A 21,750-nucleotide genomic window follows, 5' to 3' on the forward strand; every position below is an offset into this window, starting at 1 on the left:
GTATACCTTCTCCCATAGCTCCATTAGCGAGTAGAACACGATCAGATTTTAAATGACAGTAGTGGCAGAAGGGCCGTCTTCATTACTATAAGTAATGAGTCTTTTCTACATTAACTAGCACTTTTTTGTACTGGCAATATTGTTTTCTTTTTTAACTGTTCTCTGTCTTTCGACTGGAAGACAAAGCAGTCTTAATGCCTGGAGTAGAAGTTTGGATACTTTGTATCAGGTAGTTGTTATACTCTTGACGGGATAGAGGAAATCTATGTTATGCATTCAGTCTCACTTGGTACTCAACTTTTAGGGCTGGATGGGTGGTGTGATGTGGTAATGTCTAAGCCTGCACTTTGCTCTACTTAATTACTATCTGTGTTTCATGTTTTGATGTCACTGTTAACAAATATTGATTAAAGGGCTGTCGCAATAGTCTAATTTAGGACCGATCTATCGAATGACCACATAAAATGATCCCACTCGTAGAGTAAAACAGTGCAGCAATTTCCGCAACGCTACAGGCGCGATAAGCAGCACGTGACTGAGCTGCCTGTAGCTACAAATTGCGAATATGCACTGACGAGTCAGAACATTACGACCACTGTGCGCCGCGACGTTGGATGACTCCTGGTTGTGTTGAGGACACGTGACGCGGTAGAAAAGTGTGTAAGCGGAGCAGACACGGACGGGGGATCACCCTAGCGAAGGTATGGGCTCCAGATGGGGAAATACATTGACTTCGAGAAAGATAAGATTACTATTACGTAGAGCATGTAAGCGGGAATCTCAAAAATGGCGAAGGTGGTAAGATGTTCACGTGCTGCTGTCCTGGGCACACGCGGAAAAAGGTAGGAGAGTAAAACTACGCGTAGTCGCTAAATGGTTGAACGTCCACGACTCTTCACAGAACGTGGGGTTCGGAGGCTTGTCTGCTCTGTAATGTTGGATATGTGGTAACCTGTGGCATCTCTGCCGAAAGAGCACGATGCTGATGCACGCACAAGTGTTTTGGAGCTCACAGTTCATCGTACATTGTTGATCGCGAAGCTCAGCAGCAGATCATAACTACGCCTTCACATGTTGACCCAATGACATCGTCAATTACGACTGCAGTGGGCAAGGCCCATGGGGAAACGACCGTCGGTCAATGGAAACGTGTCGGCTCTTCGGGTGAATCATATTTTTGCTACACTAGGTCGATGGTCGTCTGGTCGTCTCCACAAACGCTGCCATCGAGGTGAATGGCATCTCGAAACGTGCATCGCGCCACGGACCCAGGCTGGTAGCAGCGGTATTATGCTATGGGAGGCATTCTGCTGCGTCTGCAAGGGATCTGTAGTACTAACCGAAGACAGGCTGACAGCTGCGAACCACTTGCGTCCCTTCATTCTTCATGTGTTGCCCGATAGCGATGTCATCTTTCCGTGTGTCTGAGAAACAACTGTCCGGTAATGGTTCGAGAAGCATTATAGTGAACTCACGTTGATATCTCGGCGACCAAATTCACTTGATGTAAATGCTACGGAATCCATCTACGTCGCTGCGGGGCGCAATCATCGCTTACGCAAATCAGCGGCCCGTTATTTACGCGAATTACATGGCCCGTATGTAGACACGTAATGCCACATACCTCCACGTGCCTACCAACAAACTGTCGGATTCCTGATGCGCAGAATCAATAAGGTATTTCGTTCCAAAGACCAACTAACAAGCTATTAAGCAGGTGGACAAAATGTTTTTCGGCTCATCAGTGTGTACTGAAAACCTGCAAGGCTACTTCATCAGAGCCATGCTGTTTCTGTCAGTGCTGGATGTGTACCATCATTTTTTAGGACAACTGTGGAGTCTGGAACAAGAATGACGAGACTGTAAGTGTAAAAGGCGGAGGGTGGGGAACCTGTTTCTTGCTGGCCCAGGAAGACGTTACTGTGTCCTGTATCGTTATCGGGACCAGAACACTGACCTTGGTGTGTCGTCCACCTGCCGCCGCAGATGTCGCGTGTATGGGAGGCGCTCTCTGTGCATGACGGGCAGAAGCGCCAGTGGTGGCCTGGCTATTATGACACTCGCACGGCCACATCAGCATGCTGAGTCGACAGCTGCCTCGTTATTGACACCGGGGCGTCGGTACCTTCTGCATTGTGGTAGGTTGCGGCCAACGGCTGGAGCGCAGAAATGACGAGCGTCAGCAGGGTGTTGGGCGTCGAGCCCTGGCCGATCAGGCAGCGATCCTCGGGTTGCGGCAGTGGCGACTGCAGCAGTGGTCGCCTCTGGTCTCCTCCCAGTATTTTTAAATAAAAGTTCATTCGTCTCCTATCGCTGCGGTGATTGCTCGCAGTGAACATTCAGCGAAGTCGTATTTGTGTGTGTGTGTGTGTGTCCTTTTTTTTCTGGGTCTACTAGGTGCAGTCTTATAGAGACGTCACACATTAATAATACAGGATACGTATTCTGTTGCATAGCGCAAATTGTTTTCTCGGAACATGGCTGCATTTGTTAAAATACCATACTGGCCAACTTGTACATCGGTGTGTTTTGTTAAAGTAATGTGCTGCAGTAGTGATGAAACATTTGATCCTATATTAACACATATGTTACACTGGAAGGATGGGCATTTGTAGAAATTGGTATAATTATAGGAAACAGCAACGAGAGCTGGGAATGCTTACAGTATATCTCGTAATGCCACTATTGTATAGTACACTACTGGCCATTGAAACTGCTACACCAAGAAGAAATGCAGATGATAAACGGGTATTCATTGGACAAATCTGTTATACTAGAACTGACATGTGATTCCATTTTCACGCAATTTGGGTGCATAAATCCTGAGAAATCAGTACCCAGAACAACCACCTCTGGCCGTAATAGCCGGCCGCGGTGGCCTCGCGGTTCTAGGCGCGCAGTCCGGAACCGTGCGACCGCTGCAGTCGCAGGTTCGAATCCTGCCTCGGGCATGGATGTGTGTGATGTCCTTACGTTAGTTAGGTTTAAGTAGTTCTAAGTTGTAGGGGACTGATGACCACAGCTGTTAAGTCCCCTAGTGCTGAGACCCATTTGAACCATTGGCCGTAATAACGGCCTTGATACGCCTGGACATTGAGTCAAACAGAGCTTGGATGGTGTGTACAGGTACAGCTGCCCATGCATCTTCAACACGAAACCACAGTTCATCAAGAGTAGTGACTGGCGTATTGTAACGAGCCAGTTGCTCGACCACCATTGACCAGACCTTTTCAATTGCTGAGAGATCTGGAGAATGTGCTGGCCAGGGCAGCTGTCAAACATTTTCTGTATCCATAAAGGCCCGTACAGGACCTGCAACATGCGGTCGTGCATTATCCTGTTGAAATGTAGGGTTTCGCAGGAATCGATGAAGGGTAGAGCCGCGGGCCGTAACACATCTGAAATATAACGTCCACTGTTCAAAGTGCCGTCGATGCGAGCAAGAGGTGACCGAGACGTGTAACCAATGGCACCCCATACCATCACGCTTGGCGATACGCCAGTATGGCGATGACGAGTACACGCTTCCAATGTGCGTTCACCGCGATGTCGCCAAAAACGGATGCGACCATCATGATGCTGTAAACAGAACCTGGATTCATCTGAAAAAAAATGACGTTTTGTCATTCGTGCACCCAGGTTCGTCGTTGACTACACCATCGCAGGCACTGCTGTCTGTGATACAGCGTCAAGGGTAACCGCAGCCGTGGTCTCCGAGCTGATAGTCCATGCTGCTGCAAACGTCGTCGAACTGTTTGTGCAGATGGTTGTTGTCTTGCAAACGTCTCCATCTGTTGACTCAGGGGTCGAGACGTGGCTGCACGATCCGTTACAGCCATGCGGATAAGATGCCTGTCATCTCGACTGCTAGTGATACGAGGTCGTTGGGATCCAGCACGGCGTTCCGTATTACCCCTCCTGAACCCACCGATTCCATATTCTGCAAACAGTCATTGGATCTCGACCAACGCGAGCAGCAACGTCGGGATACGATAAACCGCAATCGCGATAGGCTACAATCCGACCTTTATCAAAGTCGGAATCGTGATGGTACGCATTTCTCCTCCTTACACGAGGCATCGCAACAACGTTTCAGCAGGAAACGCCAGTCAACTGCTGTTTGTGTATGAGAAATCGGTTGGAAACTTTCCTCATGTCAGCACGTTGTAGGTGTCGCCACCGGCGGCAACCTTGTGTGAATGCTCTGAAAAGCTGATCATTTGCATATCACAGCATCTTCTTCCTGTGGGTTAAATTTAGCGTCTGTAGCACGTCATCTTAGTGGTGTAGCAATTTTAATGGCGAATAGTGTAGTTAAGTCACACACTGTATGATCAAGTGCATTACGTTGTATTTTATGCCGCCGTTTACTAAGTACGATAACCCTGTTATATCCTCTCACTACAAAGTCTGGACCGAGAATAACACAACTATAGCAAGTAATAATAGGGGCTTTGGGAGAGGGGGAGGACCTTGTCTCTTATTGGCTCTGGAAGGCTACAACTCTCGCAGTGGTGGGTAGCCTCACCACTTGGTACCAGTATGGGTACTGTGGTCCGCTGACCCAACACAACTGCCCGAGATGCAGCTGCGATAGTGGTGGAGGGACGTGACGGGACGCGATGCGCTGGAGGAGGGGGTTCCCAGAAGTCTCACTAGCAGCCCCTCAAATCCAGAACCCACAATGCATCTCAGCGACCTTGATATAAGCATCCCTTTAAATCTAGAACCCGCTATCCATCACAGCGACCTTGACATAACAGCTATTTACATCCAGAACCCACATTACTATGCGTCCCTTTAAAACACGGATGGGCCTTTAAGTTTCAGGCCTTTAAACCCAAAAGTCTCACTGACCTACTATTTACATTATTATTGTAATTAATGTAGTAAAATATATTATATTTTCACTGCTGTTATAGCCATTGGCATCTGTGTCAGGTTATAAGTTTTTTTTCTATTTTGGTATAAGAGACTCCTCGTCTCAGGGGGTTTCTTACAGAGTAGTGATTTGGTTATAATTTATTCGATTTGCTACCTAATCTTTACTTATGTGAAAATAATTTTAAAACAGCGATAAACGAGTAACGTGCAATCATGGAAACAACTGTAATGGTGTGAAAATACTCTGATGTGGTGGCCGTCACTTTCCATACTGCTGTGTGTTACTGTCTATGTACAGTGCAGATATTTTCAGTGCAATAAAGATACAAAGAGAAATGGGGATAAGGAATCAAACGAAATACAATGTTTTTTAACGTGCAAACGGTGACTACTGGTCCCTTGTACCAAAATACTCAAAACGTATCCTCGGAGAACCTCCAGTCTTTTCAGTGGAGAGGCGGTTGGGCGATTATACAGCACGCAGTCCTGCCCTCTGCCTGCACAAGCTTGCTGGTCTGCCCACTTCCAATAAACATCACTTGGCTTGACAACTGCAATGACCTCGTCGCCGATTTTATGTGAAATAAAATCTTTCTTCATTTTATACTGTTCCACATCTGTGACCCTCATCAAATACATTACCTGAAGAAGAAAAAAAATGTGGAACACCGAGAAAGGACAGAGGAAACGAAGTGAAGCTTCGAGGGTATACGATATTATTTTAATGCTTACAAAATCGAGTCAGATTTACAAAGAGCCCGTTTTCAGCGTGGCGTTACACCTCACCTGGTCTAGATATATGCACAGATTCGTTTGGGAAGGGGATCCGCGAGGTGACTGCCAAGGAGAAGCTGACAATGAGAAAGAGATTGAACAACCAACGAAACGATAACATTCTATGAGTCGGGGCGTGGAATGTCGGAAGCTTGAACGTCGTAGGGAAGCTAGAAAATCTGAAAAGGGAAATGTAAAGGCTCAAGCTAGATATAGTGGAGGTGCAATGGAAAGAAGACAAGGATTTCTATCGAGATGAGTGTAGCGTAATATCAACAATAGTATAAAAGGGTGGCATAGGATTCATTACGAATAGGAAGGTAGGGCAGAGAATGTGTTACAGTGAAGAAAAATTTTGTTTAGTATTTTACTTTCGGATTTTTACAGCACTTCTTTCTTCAGAGGTAAGCTGGTCCGCAACTTCCGATATTGGCCTTTTATATTCTAGATAATGGCATAGGGACGCCGTCACGTCCGAGCTGGTCCCACACATTGGAGACGTAGGTAGTTCATAGAGACAAGAGTCGTGTGTAGATGAGCTCTGTCCTGCTGAAGAGCTGCGCTACGATAATGTCGCGTGAGAGATAACACACACAAGAGGGCGCAGGGTGTCGTGACCTGTAGTCTAGTCAGTGGCTCCCCGCACCATGACCGTAGGCCTCTCTGAAACACTGGAGAAATGGGGCTTCTCCCCAGATTCCAGCAATAGTCGCCTGTGGTGGTCATCCAGGGTAATGCACCACTGGACACAGTACCATGCCATTAACCAGCAGTCCATATTGCCCAGCAGCGTCACCACTCTGCTCGCAGCCATTGCTAGTGGCAACCTGCGCATGAGACGGTAGTCCTCTAGCCGTCTGCTGCTACTCTCCGGCCAATGGTGCGGGACGTCAAGGACTGCTACAAGGAATCTACTACCTGTTCTCGAATGGCAGGGTTACAATGTGCTTGGTGTAGAATGTGGGAATCCTCGCTTATGGCAGTCAGACGTGGTCCACCCGAAACTTGACGGCAAGTCTGCCTGCCCTCACGTTCCAACAAAATGCAACACCGGGTCACTGTCACATCCGAATGCCCCACAAATCTGCATTCGACCAGCTGGCCAAATGCAAATCCACACTGAGTTTCAGACTCTGTCAGGTGCTGATGACGCTGTCTCATACAACTACGCAGCACCTAAGTGTCCCTCACATTGATCATTCAACATCTGAGGCTTCTCACGGGCCTTTTATACCCTAAGAGGAACGGTAACACTAAACACGAACATCACTACTGCACTTTGGTGGCATTTCTGTCACGGAGAATTTCAGCTCCAATCATTTACATACCAGCCGATGCGGTGGTGTGTATGTGTATGAAGCTACGTTGACAGCCGGCCAAGTGTTCTGGGTGCTTCACTTTTTTTTGTCAGGCAGTGTATATTTCGGTATATTCGATATTCTAGTCATTTACTTGTGATATCGTGCACTTCTTCGTCAACAGTTGTGTTTTTTAGCAATTATTAGAATTCCTTCTGTCTGTTCACACCAAGATTTCATAATTGTACTGCGTATTGATAGTTTTACTGACCAAAATTTTGTCTCGAAGAAAATATTGATGTAATTTAGTGATTGCGTTCGAATTATTCAGAGTTGGTGCTCAAAATAAGCATAAATAACTTTCAGATTTTATCTTGTATTGAATTGTAACTTTGCATGACTTTTCGTCATACTGATTGCATTGAGATTGTGTTTTTTGAATGTCTTCAGTGCATGAAGAAACCAAGCCAACTCAATAACCTATATTTTCCATTTGAAGTTTGTGTTTCCAGGTTTGTCTCTTCCTTTTTGAGCTCACATAGTATATTTGTATCGCACCTAGGATGAGAATATCTTAGTCAGGATCAGGGAGTAGATCAGTATCGTTTGTTACGTGCTAATATCAGCATAAGATCGTACTGCAAAAATAGCACGAGAGTGACACCCACCTACTTGTTGCATCTGTAGATCTATTTCATACTAAAAAAGTAGTTTTGATGAGTGACATGTTTTTATACAGTTTATGAGCTGACCCTTCCAGCAAAAAAATATGTTCCATCTATCATTTAATGCAAGTAATAGAGAATTTAAGAATCGCTAGAAAAGAAGAAAAATTGCTGCCAAACATGCATTCTTTTGTAATTTGACTGAGTTTTTATTAATTTTGCTTTCTCATATTTGCTAGTATATTCTGTTACAACATACTTATTTTGTAGAAGAAACACCTAGAACTGTATAAATAAATGTTGACAGTTGTCTGTTTTAGGAAATCACATTTGTCAAATAGCCAAAACAGTTACATTAATAGCATAATATGAAATCAGAAGCAGCTGATTCTCCTTACCACAAAGGAACATAGCCGGTTTCCCATACAGCATATGCTTACAAATACCAACAATTCTATGTGGTTCTTACAGAATTATCAGTATTAGGACTTGCAGCAAGTTTGTGTTGTTAGTTGCGTTTTTGTAACCTTTTACCGGATTGTAAACTTTTATATCAATCTGTGGAAATCCTCCTTTATTGCGTCATCGACAGTATTGTAGTTGCAGGTTCTACTTTACTCTGGTGAAAGTCTCTGCTGAAAGTACTAAATGTAGGCATTCCGCATATAAGAATTAAAAATATTTATTGTGATTGCGGTTTCGAGATTTAGTAATTTTCAGGTGTAGTGAAACGTTAAAACACAGTCTACTGAGTTTAAAAGTGACGTTATGGAACGTAGTTCCAAGTAGTCTGAATGCAAATGTATTGAGATTTTCACATTTCGTTTGGTCTTTTGATCTTACTTTTTTGAAAAATGACGTGGCTTAGAATCGTGTTGACTAATATTACGCGGTACAAAAGATTATTTGGAGATTTAATAATGGACTCAGAAATTCAGCTACGTTCCATAAATATGCGTCACTACATTCTTCGGTGCGAAGATACTCATGTGAGAATCAGTTTGTGTGTGTGAGAAACATTATTAATCTGTACAAGGTGAGAGGCATCATTTTTCGAACTCAAATGATTTTTGACTCATTTTCACTCACCTAAACTAACAGTGACCGGTGTCTTGAATCGTTGCATATAGACGGGCGAGCAAATAATGCAAAATGATTAATAATTGCTGCTTGAATAACTAAAAAAGTTGATTGGAAAGAATAACTGAAAGAAACTAGAAGGTAATTTTTAAATCTGTAGGCATAACGTGGGTGAATTTTAACTGGTACCAATATCAACAGACCTTCAATGTCAATACATTTATGATCACTATTCAGATTTTTGAGTTACGCACTGTTTAACATTAGTTCTATTATGTGTAGTGCTGATTATGACAATGCAGATACAGGATCGACCCCTCGCTGCTTGCGCAAATTCCTCTTGTCTGCTTCGAACCTCCTGATGCAGGATTCTCGGCGAGGGCGAAATGAACAGACGGGTGTGACTGATGTAAATACATTATCTTTGTCAGAAAACACCTCGTTACTTCACCTTTTGCTTTATATAGAAAAGAACGAAGAAAGAAAAATAATAATACGATTCATCACAGGCTCTCGAAACAAAGACCAAAGCGATTCCTCAACTTCGCTGTTCATCGGGATACAGGATTCGCCTTTGATTTTTTTCTCAGTTATTTCTATGGCACCACGATAGTAGATCTGACAAGAATTTACAGAGTAAAATCACATTGACTGTGGAGATTTTTGCGCTGTTGCATCCGCTAGCATGGTTCGCTGCCTGGGAAATAACGTCGGTCTCTTCGGTAACCGGCGCCGTCGAAGCAAGAGGTATGCGATGTTCACACCAAGTGGTATGTTATTCACACGGCCATAACAACAACACTCAAATTCCTACATTGAATGAATTTCTCTGTAAGTTCTTATCAGATTTGCAAAATATTAATGTCACTGAATTTTTCTGTCATTCCGCAAATACAAAAACGACGCCTGAACTGGCTGCTTAGTTCAAATGGTTCAAATGGCTCTAAGCACTATGGAACTTACCATCTGAGGTCATCAGTCACCTAGACTTGGAACTACTCAAACTTAACTAACCTAAGGAGATCACATACATCCACGCCCGAGGCAGCATTCGAACCTGCGACTGTAGCGGAAGCGCGGTTCCGGACTGAAGCGCCTAGAACCTCTAGCCCACAGCGACCGCCGGTGATTAGCGAGGCAGCCATAAACGCCTTGCTCTTTCTTTCGTGATTCTATTATGCGGGTGAGATAAGAATTCAAGTATCTCCAATTAATTAAAATTTATTGCAGGAAGAAAATTCTGTAGAACTCCCAAGTCTAGTAGGTTGTTAAGATTAAGCCTGATGTTTAGTCATGTACGGTTCGTAACTGTGCAAAGATCCTTGGCGTGCTGTGGGGTTCACCTGAACAAACGTGTTTTGCTATTACCTGTCTTTGATGCCTGGAAGCTGAGTAATGGATTTTTTGTGTGTTTGTAGGCTACGTCTGGCCGGATGAGCAGAAAAGTAAGTCTGTTCCAAGAAGTCATCGGAAGGTATCAGTTCCTCAGCAGGGACGAACAACACACCAGCGAGCAAATGAAATGCGAGGCAGAAATCGGGGCCGACAGGGTAAGCGTACAATTTTCAGCTTACAAAAAGTAGCTTTTGATAATGTTTGTGTTATTTCATCATTTGATCTGGAAGGTACAAAATTTGTGGAATTGTAGATGTGTAAGCGACAATGCACTCCACGCAACTTTTTTGGGAAAATTTTACAGTCTGTTGAAGGCTAACTCAACACCTCAGGTTCTAAAGCTTTTTTAACTTTTCATGCGGCAAGGGTCTTACCACCGTACGCCTGCTGTAGGAGTCTCCTCCAGTTCTTCCTGTCAAGTGCGCTGTTCATCCATTCATCGTAGCTGCGTCCTCCCGGATGTTTCGCCACCTAGTTCTGGATCTTCCCCCTTTCTCTCATTCCCTCTTTCGATCTAGGGGTAGCGTCTTTAATTAGTAATCAAAACGTGTTCGATCCCAGATTCGAACCTCGCTACCGATTAGATTTTTAACGGAAATCAACAATGGCGGCAGAAGACTTCTGGCATAAGAAGTCACCCATCATTCAGCGAACGACCTTGTGAAAGATGGCGCAGGGCATGAGGATGCAGAAGGCAATAGAAACCATTTCATTAAGGACACATAATGTTTATCCGCAGGACATGTGACCTGTAATTTAAAAAGTGTTGTGACGATCTCTCCATCGGCAAAAGATTCCGGACTAGTTCCCCATTCGGTTCTCCGAGACGGGACTGCCAAGGGGGAGGTGACCATGTGAAAAAGATTGAATAATTAACGAAAGGGCACTATTCTACGAACTGTGGAATGGAATGTAAGAAGTTTGAACGTGATAGGGAAGCTAGAAAATCTCAAAAGGGAAATGTTAATTCTCAGTCTAGATGCAATGAGGTTCAGTGAAGTGAAATGCAAAAATACAAGCATTTCTGGTCAGATGTGTATAGGGTAATATCTACAGCGGCAGAAAATGATATAACAGGAGTAACCAGACTACAATTCGTTATGAATAGGAAGGTAGGACGGAGTGTGTTTTACTGTGGACGGTTCACTGATAGAGTTGTTCTCATCAGGATCGACAGCAAACCAACACCGACAACGATAGATCAGCTATACATGCCAAAGTCGCAAGCTGAATGTGAAGAGACAGAGAAAGTGTATGAGGAGGATAGTGAAGGGTAATGGGTACGCAAAGGGTGATGAGTATCGAATAGTCACAGTGGATTGGAATGTGGTTGCAGTAGAAGGAGTAGAAGAAAGAGTTACGGGAGAATATGGACTTGGTACTAGGAATGAGAGAGGAGGGAGTTCAGCAAAAAAATTGAGCGAGTGATAGCGAATGCTCTGTTCAAGAATCACAACACTAGAGGGTATACTCGGAAGAGAGAGATATGGGAAGATTTCAGTTGCATTACATCATGGTCAGGCAGAGATTCGAAATCAGATATTTGATTGTAAAGCATAAAAAGGAGCAGATATAGACTCAGATCACAATTTAGTAAAAATGAAGAGTAGGCTGAAATTTAAGGGACTAGTCAGGAAGAATTAATGCGCAAAGAAGAGGGGTACCGAAGTACTAAGGAATGAAGAAGTATGCTTGAAGTTCTCTGAGGCTATAAATACTGCGATAAGGAACCGCTCAATGGGCACTACAGTTGAAGAGGAATGGGCACCTCTAAAAACGGCAACCACAGAAGTAGGAAAGAAAAACATGCGTACAAAGAAGATAACTGCGAAGAACACATGGGTAACAGAAGAAATACACTCCTGGAAATGGAAAAAAGAACACATTGACACCGGTGTGTCAGACCCACCATACTTGCTCCGGACACTGCGAGAGGGCTGTACAAGCAATGATCACACGCACGGCACAGCGGACACACCAGGAACCGCGGTGTTGGCCGTCGAATGGCGCTAGCTGCGCAGCATTTGTGCACCGCCGCCGTCAGTGTCAGCCAGTTTGCCGTGGCATACGGAGCTCCATCGCAGTCTTTAATACTGGTAGCATGCCGCGACAGCGTGGACGTGAACCGTATGTGCAGTTGACGGACTTTGAGCGAGGGCGTATAGTGGGCATGCGGGAGGCCGGGTGGACGTACCGCCGAATTGCTCAACACGTGGGGCGTGAGGTCTCCACAGTACATCGATGTTGTCGCAAGTGGTCGGCGGAAGGAGCACGTGCCCGTCGACCTGGGACCGGACCGCAGGGACGCACGGATGCACGCCAAGACCGTAGGATCCTACGCAGTGCCGTAGGGGACCGCACCGCCACTTCCCAGCAAATTAGGGACACTGTTGCTCCTGGGGTATCGGCGAGGACCATTCGCAACCGTCTCCATGAAGCTGGGCTACGGTCCCGCACACCGTTAGGCCGTCTTCCGCTCACGCCCCAACATCGTGCAGCCCGCCTCCAGTGGTGTCGCGACAGGCGTGAATGGAGGGACGAATGGAGACGTGTCGTCTTCAGCGATGAGAGTCGCTTCTGCCTTGGTGCCAATGATGGTCGTATGCGTGTTTGGCACCGTGCAGGTGAGCGCCACAATCAGGACTGCATACGACCGAGGCACACAGGGCCAACACCCGGCATCATGGTGTGGGGAGCGATCTCCTACACTGGCCGTACACCACTGGTGATCGTCGAGGGGACACTGAATAGTGCACGGTACATCCAAACCGTCATCGAACCCATCGTTCTACCATTCCTAGACCGGCAAGGGAACTTGCTCTTCCAACAGGACAATGCACGTCCGCATGTATCCCGTGCCACCCAACGTGCTCTAGAAGGTGTAAGTCAACTACCCTGGCCAGCAAGATCTCCGGATCTGTCCCCCATTGAGCATGTTTGGGACTGGATGAAGCGTCGTCTCACGCGGTCTGCACGTCCAGCACGAACGCTGGTCCAACTGAGGCGCCAAGTGGAAATGGCATGGCAAGCCTTCCACAGGACTACATCCAGCATCTCTACGATCGTCTCCATGGGAGAATATCAGCCTGCATTGCTGCGAAAGGTGGATATACACTGTACTAGTGCCGACATTGTGCATGCTCTGTTGCCTGTGTCTATGTGCCTGTGGTTCTGTCAGTGTGATCATGTGATGTATCTGACCCCAGGAATGTGTCAATAAAGTTTCCCCTTCCTGGGACAATGAATTCACGGTGTTCTTATTTCAATTTCCAGGAGTGTATTTCAGTTGATAAATGAAAGAAGGATATACAAAAATGTTCAAGGAAACCGAGGAATACAGAAATACAAGCATCTTAGGTATGAAATAAATAGATAAGAAGAGCTAGGAAGCTAAGACGAAATAGGTAAATAAAAATGTGAAGAAATCGATAACTGAAATGACTGTCGGAAGAACTGACTCAGTATATAACAAAGTCAAAACAACTTTCGCTGAAATTAAAAGCAGGAGCGGTAAAAGCAAGTGAGCAATGGGAATATCACTGTTGAATGCAAAGGAGAGAGCGGGTAGGTGGAAAGAATACACTGAAGGCCTCTGTGAGGGGAACGACTTGTCTGAAGACGTGACGGAAGAAGAAACAGGAGTCTATATAGGAGAGACAGGTGATACCCAGTATCAGAATGAGAATTTAAAGGAGCTGTGGAAGACTTAAAATCAGATAACGCAGAAGTGATAGAAAACATTCCATCAGAAGTGCTTGGATTAAAAAGAGCGTAAGACAGGGATGTATCTTTCGCCCTACACCTCAAAGAAGCAATGACGGAAATTTAGAAAAAAGATTCAAGAATGGAATCAAAATTCAAGGTAAAGGATATAAATGATAAGATTCGCTAATGGTATTCCTATCATCAGTGGAGGTGAAGAAGAATTACATGATCTGCTGCTGAACATACACATTCTAATGAGTACAGCATGCGGATAGAGAAATCGAAGGAAGACAAAAGTAATGAGAAGCAATAGAAATGAGAACAGTGAGAAAGTAAACACGACGATTGGTGGTGACTTAGGCAGGAAAATAACCCATGACGGACGGAGCAAGGAGGACGTAAAAATCAGACTAGCACTTGTGAAAATGGCATTCCTGGCCAAAACAAATCTACTAGTATCAAACGTAGTCCTTAATTTGAGGAAGAAATTTCTGAGAATGTACGTTTGGAGCACAGAATTGTATGGTAGTGAAACATGGACAATCCAAACATTTGAGATGTGGTGTTATATACGAATGTTGAAAATCAGGTGGACTGATAAGCTAAGAAATGAGGAGGTTCTCCGCAGAATCGATGAGTAAATATATGGGAAACACTGACAGGAGGAAGGAACAGAATGGTAAGACACCAATTCAGACATCAGGGAATAACTTTCGTAGTACTAAAGGGAGCTGTAGAGGTCAGAAACTGTAGAGGAGGACAGAGATTGGAATACATCGAGCAAATAACTGAGGACGTAGGTTGGAAGTGTTATTCCGAGATGAAGTAGTTGGCACAGGAGAAGAATTCGTGGCGAGACGCATCAAACCAGTCAGAAGACTGATGCATAAAAAAAGAAAATGATATTCTGTGTGGTCCATTCTCTTAGGTGACGAGCGCAGCTCAGCCTTTTCTTCCTTTGTGCTTCGACGACTTTACAGTGTTTGTCCAACTCCTGTAGTTCATCACTTTATCTTATCCTCAATTCCATGTCATTGTCGTCAGTTCTAGAGCCAAAAACTTTGTTTAGAGATTTCCTATAGAAATTTAACAGCACCTTTTCATCTTTCTTTCTAAATACCAATGCTTCTTTTCCGCCTAATGTTACCAGTGTAATAGTTGGCTAATACATGCGACTTTCGAAGGCATGTATCTGCTGTTTTCCTTAAAAAGCTGATATAACTGAAAATCGTTTTGTTAGCTGATGCTAACATGCGTCTATTTCTATATCTATTCTGTTGTATTTATTAAAAAGATTCCGTAAGTAACTGAAGCGATTAGCTGTCTTGAAATCCATCTACCTTCAAAGATGCATCACTTCGCATTTTCTTAGTTATGACCAATTAATCCATCTTCATTCAGACGTAACTCTTTTTTCTCAGCGAATTTGTAATAATTGTGCATCATTCTGATTAATTATATTCTGGAACCACTTATTAAACCAACATCATCTGCCTAGGCAAGTCCAGTTGGATTCCTTGTGGATCAGTGTTAGTAAATTCTCTGTAGGTGTCATGTAACACGACGTTAAATAAAATAGATGAAATAGTTTTCGCTTGTCTCAGTCTAGTACAGACATTAAAATTTTCAATTTCTCCTACAGGTGTCTTTATACGACATATTTTTCGTCTATACACATTTCAACTAATCTGATTAACTTTGGGTACTTCAGATTCGCTCGCTACGTTAAGAAGTATCTGTCGTCATCGATCTTTTGAAATCTATAATTGGTATGCGGACAGCTCAATTGAATTCCTTGCCCACCTGGCAATCTGATTTTCTTAAGTTTTTGTATTTAAGGTACGAGACGTTCAGAACCCTGATATCAGACCCCCAGAGCATCTCCACGAGGTCGTACCTACGAACAAAGGCTACACAAAAGACTTTCACCACATTTTACGAAATGCCAACTAATTGGAACCTTGGCACATATTTTTACGAGAATCAGAGTTGGACATGGACCAGGAAAAAGATAGCAATTATCAACAGAACCAGTGAGAACGCCATAACAATACAGCAAATCACAAGACCGGATTGGAAACTATTCACAGACGTGAAAAACAACAGATACGTTAGGTTCATCGTAATTTGTACCTACTACGTTCTATTAATGAAATGCCCATCACTCCAAGTATATATATATATATATATATATATATATATATATATATATATATATATACTTCGTTTATTCTTTAAGATTCTTTGAAGTTCCTTGATGAACTGTATATATATATATATATATATATATATATATATATATATATATATATAGTTCATCAAGGAACTTCAAAGAATCTTAAAGAATATATATAGTTCATCAAGGAACTTCAAAGAATCTTAAAGAATAAACGCAGATACATTCTGGGACACCCTCAGAGAGACTATTGAAAAAATCCCAAGAAGAAAGGAGCTGATTATCATGGGAGATCTGAATGGAAGGGTAGTAATTAGAGAATCCTGTAGAATAGTAGGAAAACATGGAGAGGACGAATATAATGACAATGGGGAACGATTGATTGCAATTTTTGAACAATTTGATCTAAAAATTACCAACACATTTTTCAAACATAAGGACATTCATAAATATACTTGGCAACAGAACACTAAAGAACTTCGTTCTATAATAGATTATATTATCATTAGGCAAACAAGTAGTTTCAAGGCAGTAGACGTCAGGTGTTATAGAGGAGCCCAGTGTGGATCAGACCACTATCTAGTAAAAATGAAGTCTTTCTGGCCATGGAAGAATGCAAGGAATGATACAAGTAACATAAATAAAACAAACCAGACTGAGAAAGATGAAAAGTTACCTTTTAATATTGGCAGCCTACAAGACGAAAGTATCAGAACACTCTTTGCGGCCAGGATAGAAAGGAAACTGGTTGAATCATTTGAAGGAAGTACAGAGGAAATATATGACTATATAAAAACTAATGTGAAAATCATAGCAACAGAGGTGTTGGGTAAAAAAGATAGCAACCACAAACGTGAAGCAGAGTGGTGGTCAGAGGAACTAGAGGTCCTCGTTAGAGAAAAACGAAATGCGTTCCTTCAATGGTTGAATGATAAATCAGAAGAAACAAGATCAATATACAAGGAAAAGAAGAATGAAGTGATGAAAAATTTAAGGATGGCAAAAAATGAAGCATGGGAAAGAACATGTGCCAAGGCGAATAGCAAATCAGGATTTGGGAGAGCAAAAGAAGTATGGTCAGTATTAAAAGGGCTTCGAAAGGATACAAAAATCAAAACTAATCTCCAACTGATAACACAAAAGGAATGGGAAGAGTATTTCCAAAAATTATTAAATTAGGACAGAGAAGAATATGTAGAAGAAGGAACAGTGGAAGAAAAAGGACATGAAGATGATGAGATCCAGATTTTAGAAAGTGAAGTACTTCAGGTTGAGAACAGGAAAGAATGGTGAATCACCGGGACCAGGCAATATCAGTCTGGAGTGTCTGAAATATGGCGGTGACAAAATTGTGAAACTGATAACACAGCTCTTCAACAAAATGATACATGGAGATTTAATACCCAGCGAGATGAAGCTAGGTTACATTAATACAATACTTAAGAAAGGAGATAGCAAAATTTGTTCAAACTATTGAGGAATTTGTGTTACACAGTAATGAGAATTTTTGCGAAAGTAATTAAAAACAAACTGGAAAAAAATTTTAGAACCCAAGAAGAACAATGTGGATCCACGGCTGGGAGATCATGTGTAGACCATATTTTCACATTACGACAGATTTTGGAGAAACATAGGGAAAAATCAAAAAATATAGGATTAATTTTCATAGATCTAGGAAAGCGTGTGATACTGTTCCAAGAAAATTACTTTGGAGAGCACTACATATGGCAAACATAACCCCTTCCTTGATTAAAATAATACAACAGATGTAGAAAGATAACATTTTCCAAGTGAAAGTTGGTAATAAACTTTCACAGAAATTTAGAACAAATAAAGGCCTTTCACAGGGCTGTCTCATGTCACCATCATTATTTAAAATCTATATAGATATTAGCCTTAGAACATGGTCTCGTAAATGTAATAGTATGGGAATAGAAATATGAGATGTTTATCTACATAATTTATTGTTTGCTGATGATCAAGTAATCGTAGCACAAGATGGGGAGAATGCTAACTACATGTGCAATCAACTAGCAGTAGCATACAAAACTTGGGGTTTGAAGATTAATTACCAAAAAACAGAATACTTGACTAATGATTTAAATGAGCTATACATTGAAGGAAAGAAAATCAAAAAGATAAACACTTTCTGTTATTTGGTATCCATTTTAGAAATCGAGGGAAAATCAGAGTCAGAAATCAATAAAAGAATTAGTAGCGGACGGAGGGCCATTGGGATGCTTAACTCAGTCTTATGGAGCAGAACTAAAAAATTAATATACAAATCCATATTAGAGAGTGTGGTTCTGTATGGAACGGAGACCTGGACAATTAACATGAAGCACATTAAAAAATTACAAGGTCTAGAGATAGACTTCTGGAGATCGGCAAGAATCTCCAGGAAAGAAAAGATAAGGAACACCGAAATAATAAGGAGAATGGAAATAAAAGAAAGAATATATGACGTAATGGATAGGAAGAAATTACAGTGGTACGGGCATGTACGACGAATGGAGAAAACCAGAATACCAAAATTGATGCTGGAGTGGGAACCGGAGGGGAGAAGAAGAAGAGGACGACCTATGACCACCTGGCTCCAAAATGTACAGCACACAATGAGGAGAATGGGCGCAGAGAAAGAGGATACACAAGATCGAAACACCTGGAGGAATATTTTGAAAAATATAGTTTAAGAACGTTTATTGTTTGTATTGTAATTTCCAAGTAAATTATTATGTTGAGGATAAGCCTCTGTAATGAGGAAAAGCTCAAAATAATAATAAAAATAACGAAGATATAAGAAGTGGTACAATAACAAGAAGTGGTACAATAACTGGCGTTGCCAACACGATTTAATGGTAATTAAAAATCTTTATTTTGGAAAAACTGCTGTAGTATCTTTTTATGTGTAGCGTTGTGGTACCCTATCATTTACAATATTTCTATGCGTATTCTATTATCATGTAATGAATCTGGATTTTGTTCAATATAAGTTTGAAAAAAAAAAGAACTGGGTAGTGTCGGAGAATGATGGTTGAGTAATGAAGGGATCGCTGGTTCGGATCGCGCTGAAGTCTTTTTTTTTTCGTTTTATTGTTTTCGCTCAGTTCGGCTACCTAGATGATTTAAATACAAAATTCATAAAATACGAGGGGCGTTCAGAAAGTAAGCTCCGATCGGTCGCGAAATGGAAACGACTATGAAAATCCGATAAAGCTTTGCACAGATGTGTTGGGTAGTGTCTCTAGTATAACCCCAGTTAGCATCACGTCGCTCTTCTCATTTCTGAGCTCGCAGTGAGTGCGTAAAGATGTCTAGAAAATAGTGTCTGCCGCAAAGTACGAGGGCCTGGTGAGAAATTTCGCCTGAAGCTATGCAGCTAACATTACATAACTGTCGTGCTGTTTCGTCTTCAAGACAATTCTCAGCCGCATTCTGCAGGGGCAATGAAGATGGTCCTGCATCGTTTGCAAATGGAAACGTTAGATTACCCACAATACAGTCCGCAATTGTCTCCCCCTGAGTTTCATCTCTGGTCACATGAACCGCTGTCTTTGACGACAACATTTTGATACAGACAACGAGGTGTAGGCCAGCGTGGAGAATTGGCGGAAAGCACTGGCGGCTGCCTTCTATGATGAGGCTATTGAAAAGTTGGTACAACGCTATGACAAAAGTCTAAGTCAGAACGGCGACTACGTAGAGAAGTAGCTGAAAGGTGTAGCTAATTGTTACAAGTAAAACATTTCTGATGTTCACTGTGGTTTCAATTTGGCAATCAATCGGAGCTTACTTTCTGAACAGGCCTCGTACGTACTAATTAACGCATATCTTATCATCAATCCTTTTATGAAAGATGCACATCGTCTTCTTTCTAATTACGTATCACACACAGTGCACATATAAATTCTTAATTAACGATAGTTCGTAAAGAATGTTAAGAGCGACTGTTTAATTTAAAAGCGTTTGAAATTTATTAACGCTCTTTTATAAAATAACAACAATTGAGATTTTATATTTGCAATGAAACCTGGAATTTTGTGTGCCTTACGTAATGAGACACAAGAAGACATGCATTTTTCATAAAAAATGATGATTAGATAGGTGTTCATTAGCATATATTTAATGAATTTTATTTCTAAGCGATGTACGTATTCGAACTGAACGGGAAAAAAGAAAAGGAAAGACCACAGATAGATTCGAACCAGCTATCCATTCATTACTTGACTATCATTCCCCGATGCTACCAAGATAACCACACAGCCCATTGTGGACATTACCTTGACTTTAGTGAATCACGTACCATGGAAATTTTAAAAATCTATTTTCTCGAGAATGTTCGAGATCTGCTGTGAAACGCTTTGGCACATTTAATTTGAGTTCACCTACCATAAATATAAAAAAAATTGAAAAAATAAAATTGCTGGGTGGTCTCTTCGTTTGAGTGAATACATGATAACATTTAGTTTAATGTTGCTATCCACAGAGGAAGGTGGGAGATTAAACCAACTCTGATGCAAAATATGTATTTAATACATTTATTTATTGAGAGTAAACGAAATCACTGAAAACACTACATCAAGCTTCCCGTGCATTTTTAGATGCATTCGCACACTCACATCCTAAAGAGTTAAAACTGTTCTTATTCTGCTTGAGGAAGAGTGACTTGAAATTAAGTCCGAAGCGGCTACACTCATATCCTAAAGGGTTAAAACTGTTCTTATTCTGCTTGAGCAAGAGTGACTTGAAAATAAGTCCGAAGCGGCTACAGACAGTCGGTGGTGGGAACCAGAAAGGGGAAACTAGGGCAAATAATCTTCACAACATTTTTTTTATTTGTCTTATGAACCATAGCTACATATTATCACACTCTCGTCTTTTATGTTACAGGACATCAAGCTGCGGTTCGGAATTCTGGAACTCGATCACGGGCGTCTTAGCGTACTCTAAAAGGAGACTGCAGAAGAAGTTGCTTTGCTTCGACAGACGTATTTCATGTCTGTTAACGTAACATTGTTTCAAGAACTGTAACCAAGACAGTTCCATCCTCACAAACCAGAACATGTAACGAATGTTCGTATGTTGTTAAAACTACTGTCTTTGAATTGAAACTATGTCAGAACAGCCTTCTGAACTCTGATGAGTACATAGTCACCATTTTCAAATTGTCTGGAAAATTAAAGCACCTCTTGCAAACTACAACAATACTTTTTATTACAATTTCGTACAATGTTGGATATAACATATGTAAACCAAAGTCAATTACTGCACGTCGTCCAGTATAAACAAGTACACTGTGTGATTAGATCTTATGCGCTGCCTGTAAGGTAATGGGATTAAAATAATTGCAGATATCATCGTAAATATTTGAGGTGCAGAAAGACAACGTCAAGTTACGGGCAGGAAAACGGTCGCCTCCAGTTAATAAAGCACCCTCTGCACTCTACAGGTCACTGTAATTGTTGATGACTCTCGGCAAACTCATGACTGAGTACCGGTACTGTTATAGTGTGAAACTCCTTCCACATTTCAATAAAAACACACGCCAGATCTATATATGAAGGTAGTATCTGTTACCGAAAGAACAGATACCATTGATGACCGTGCAGCTTCTCTGGAATTAAATCGACAGCCTAGCTGCAAACCGGCGTGGATATACATCATTGGGGACATGGTGAAAATGTGTGCCCCGACCGGGACTCGAACCCGGGATCTCCTGCTTACATGGCAGACGCTCTATCCATCTGGCGTCTGAAATGTAAGCAGGAGATCC

At 42.2% G+C, this 21,750-nt stretch overlaps 1 protein-coding gene across 1 annotated transcript in view; it reads left to right on the plus strand.

Annotated features, from left to right (window-relative positions):
- Window positions 1–21,182, plus strand: part of LOC126198592 (myrosinase 1-like) — a 240,906-nt gene extending 219,724 nt beyond the window's left edge. The window contains exons 13-14 of the mRNA XM_049935041.1: window positions 10,120–10,251; window positions 20,868–21,182. Coding sequence (XP_049790998.1) covers window positions 10,120–10,251; window positions 20,868–20,917 — 182 coding nt within the window. The 3' untranslated portion in view covers window positions 20,918–21,182. The remainder of the gene's footprint in view (window positions 1–10,119; window positions 10,252–20,867) is intronic.
- The last annotated feature ends 568 nt before the right edge of the window (window positions 21,183–21,750 follow it).

The sequence above is a fragment of the Schistocerca nitens genome, chromosome 8 (genome assembly GCF_023898315.1).
Source record: "Schistocerca nitens isolate TAMUIC-IGC-003100 chromosome 8, iqSchNite1.1, whole genome shotgun sequence".
Classification (NCBI taxonomy): Eukaryota; Metazoa; Arthropoda; class Insecta; order Orthoptera; family Acrididae; genus Schistocerca; species Schistocerca nitens.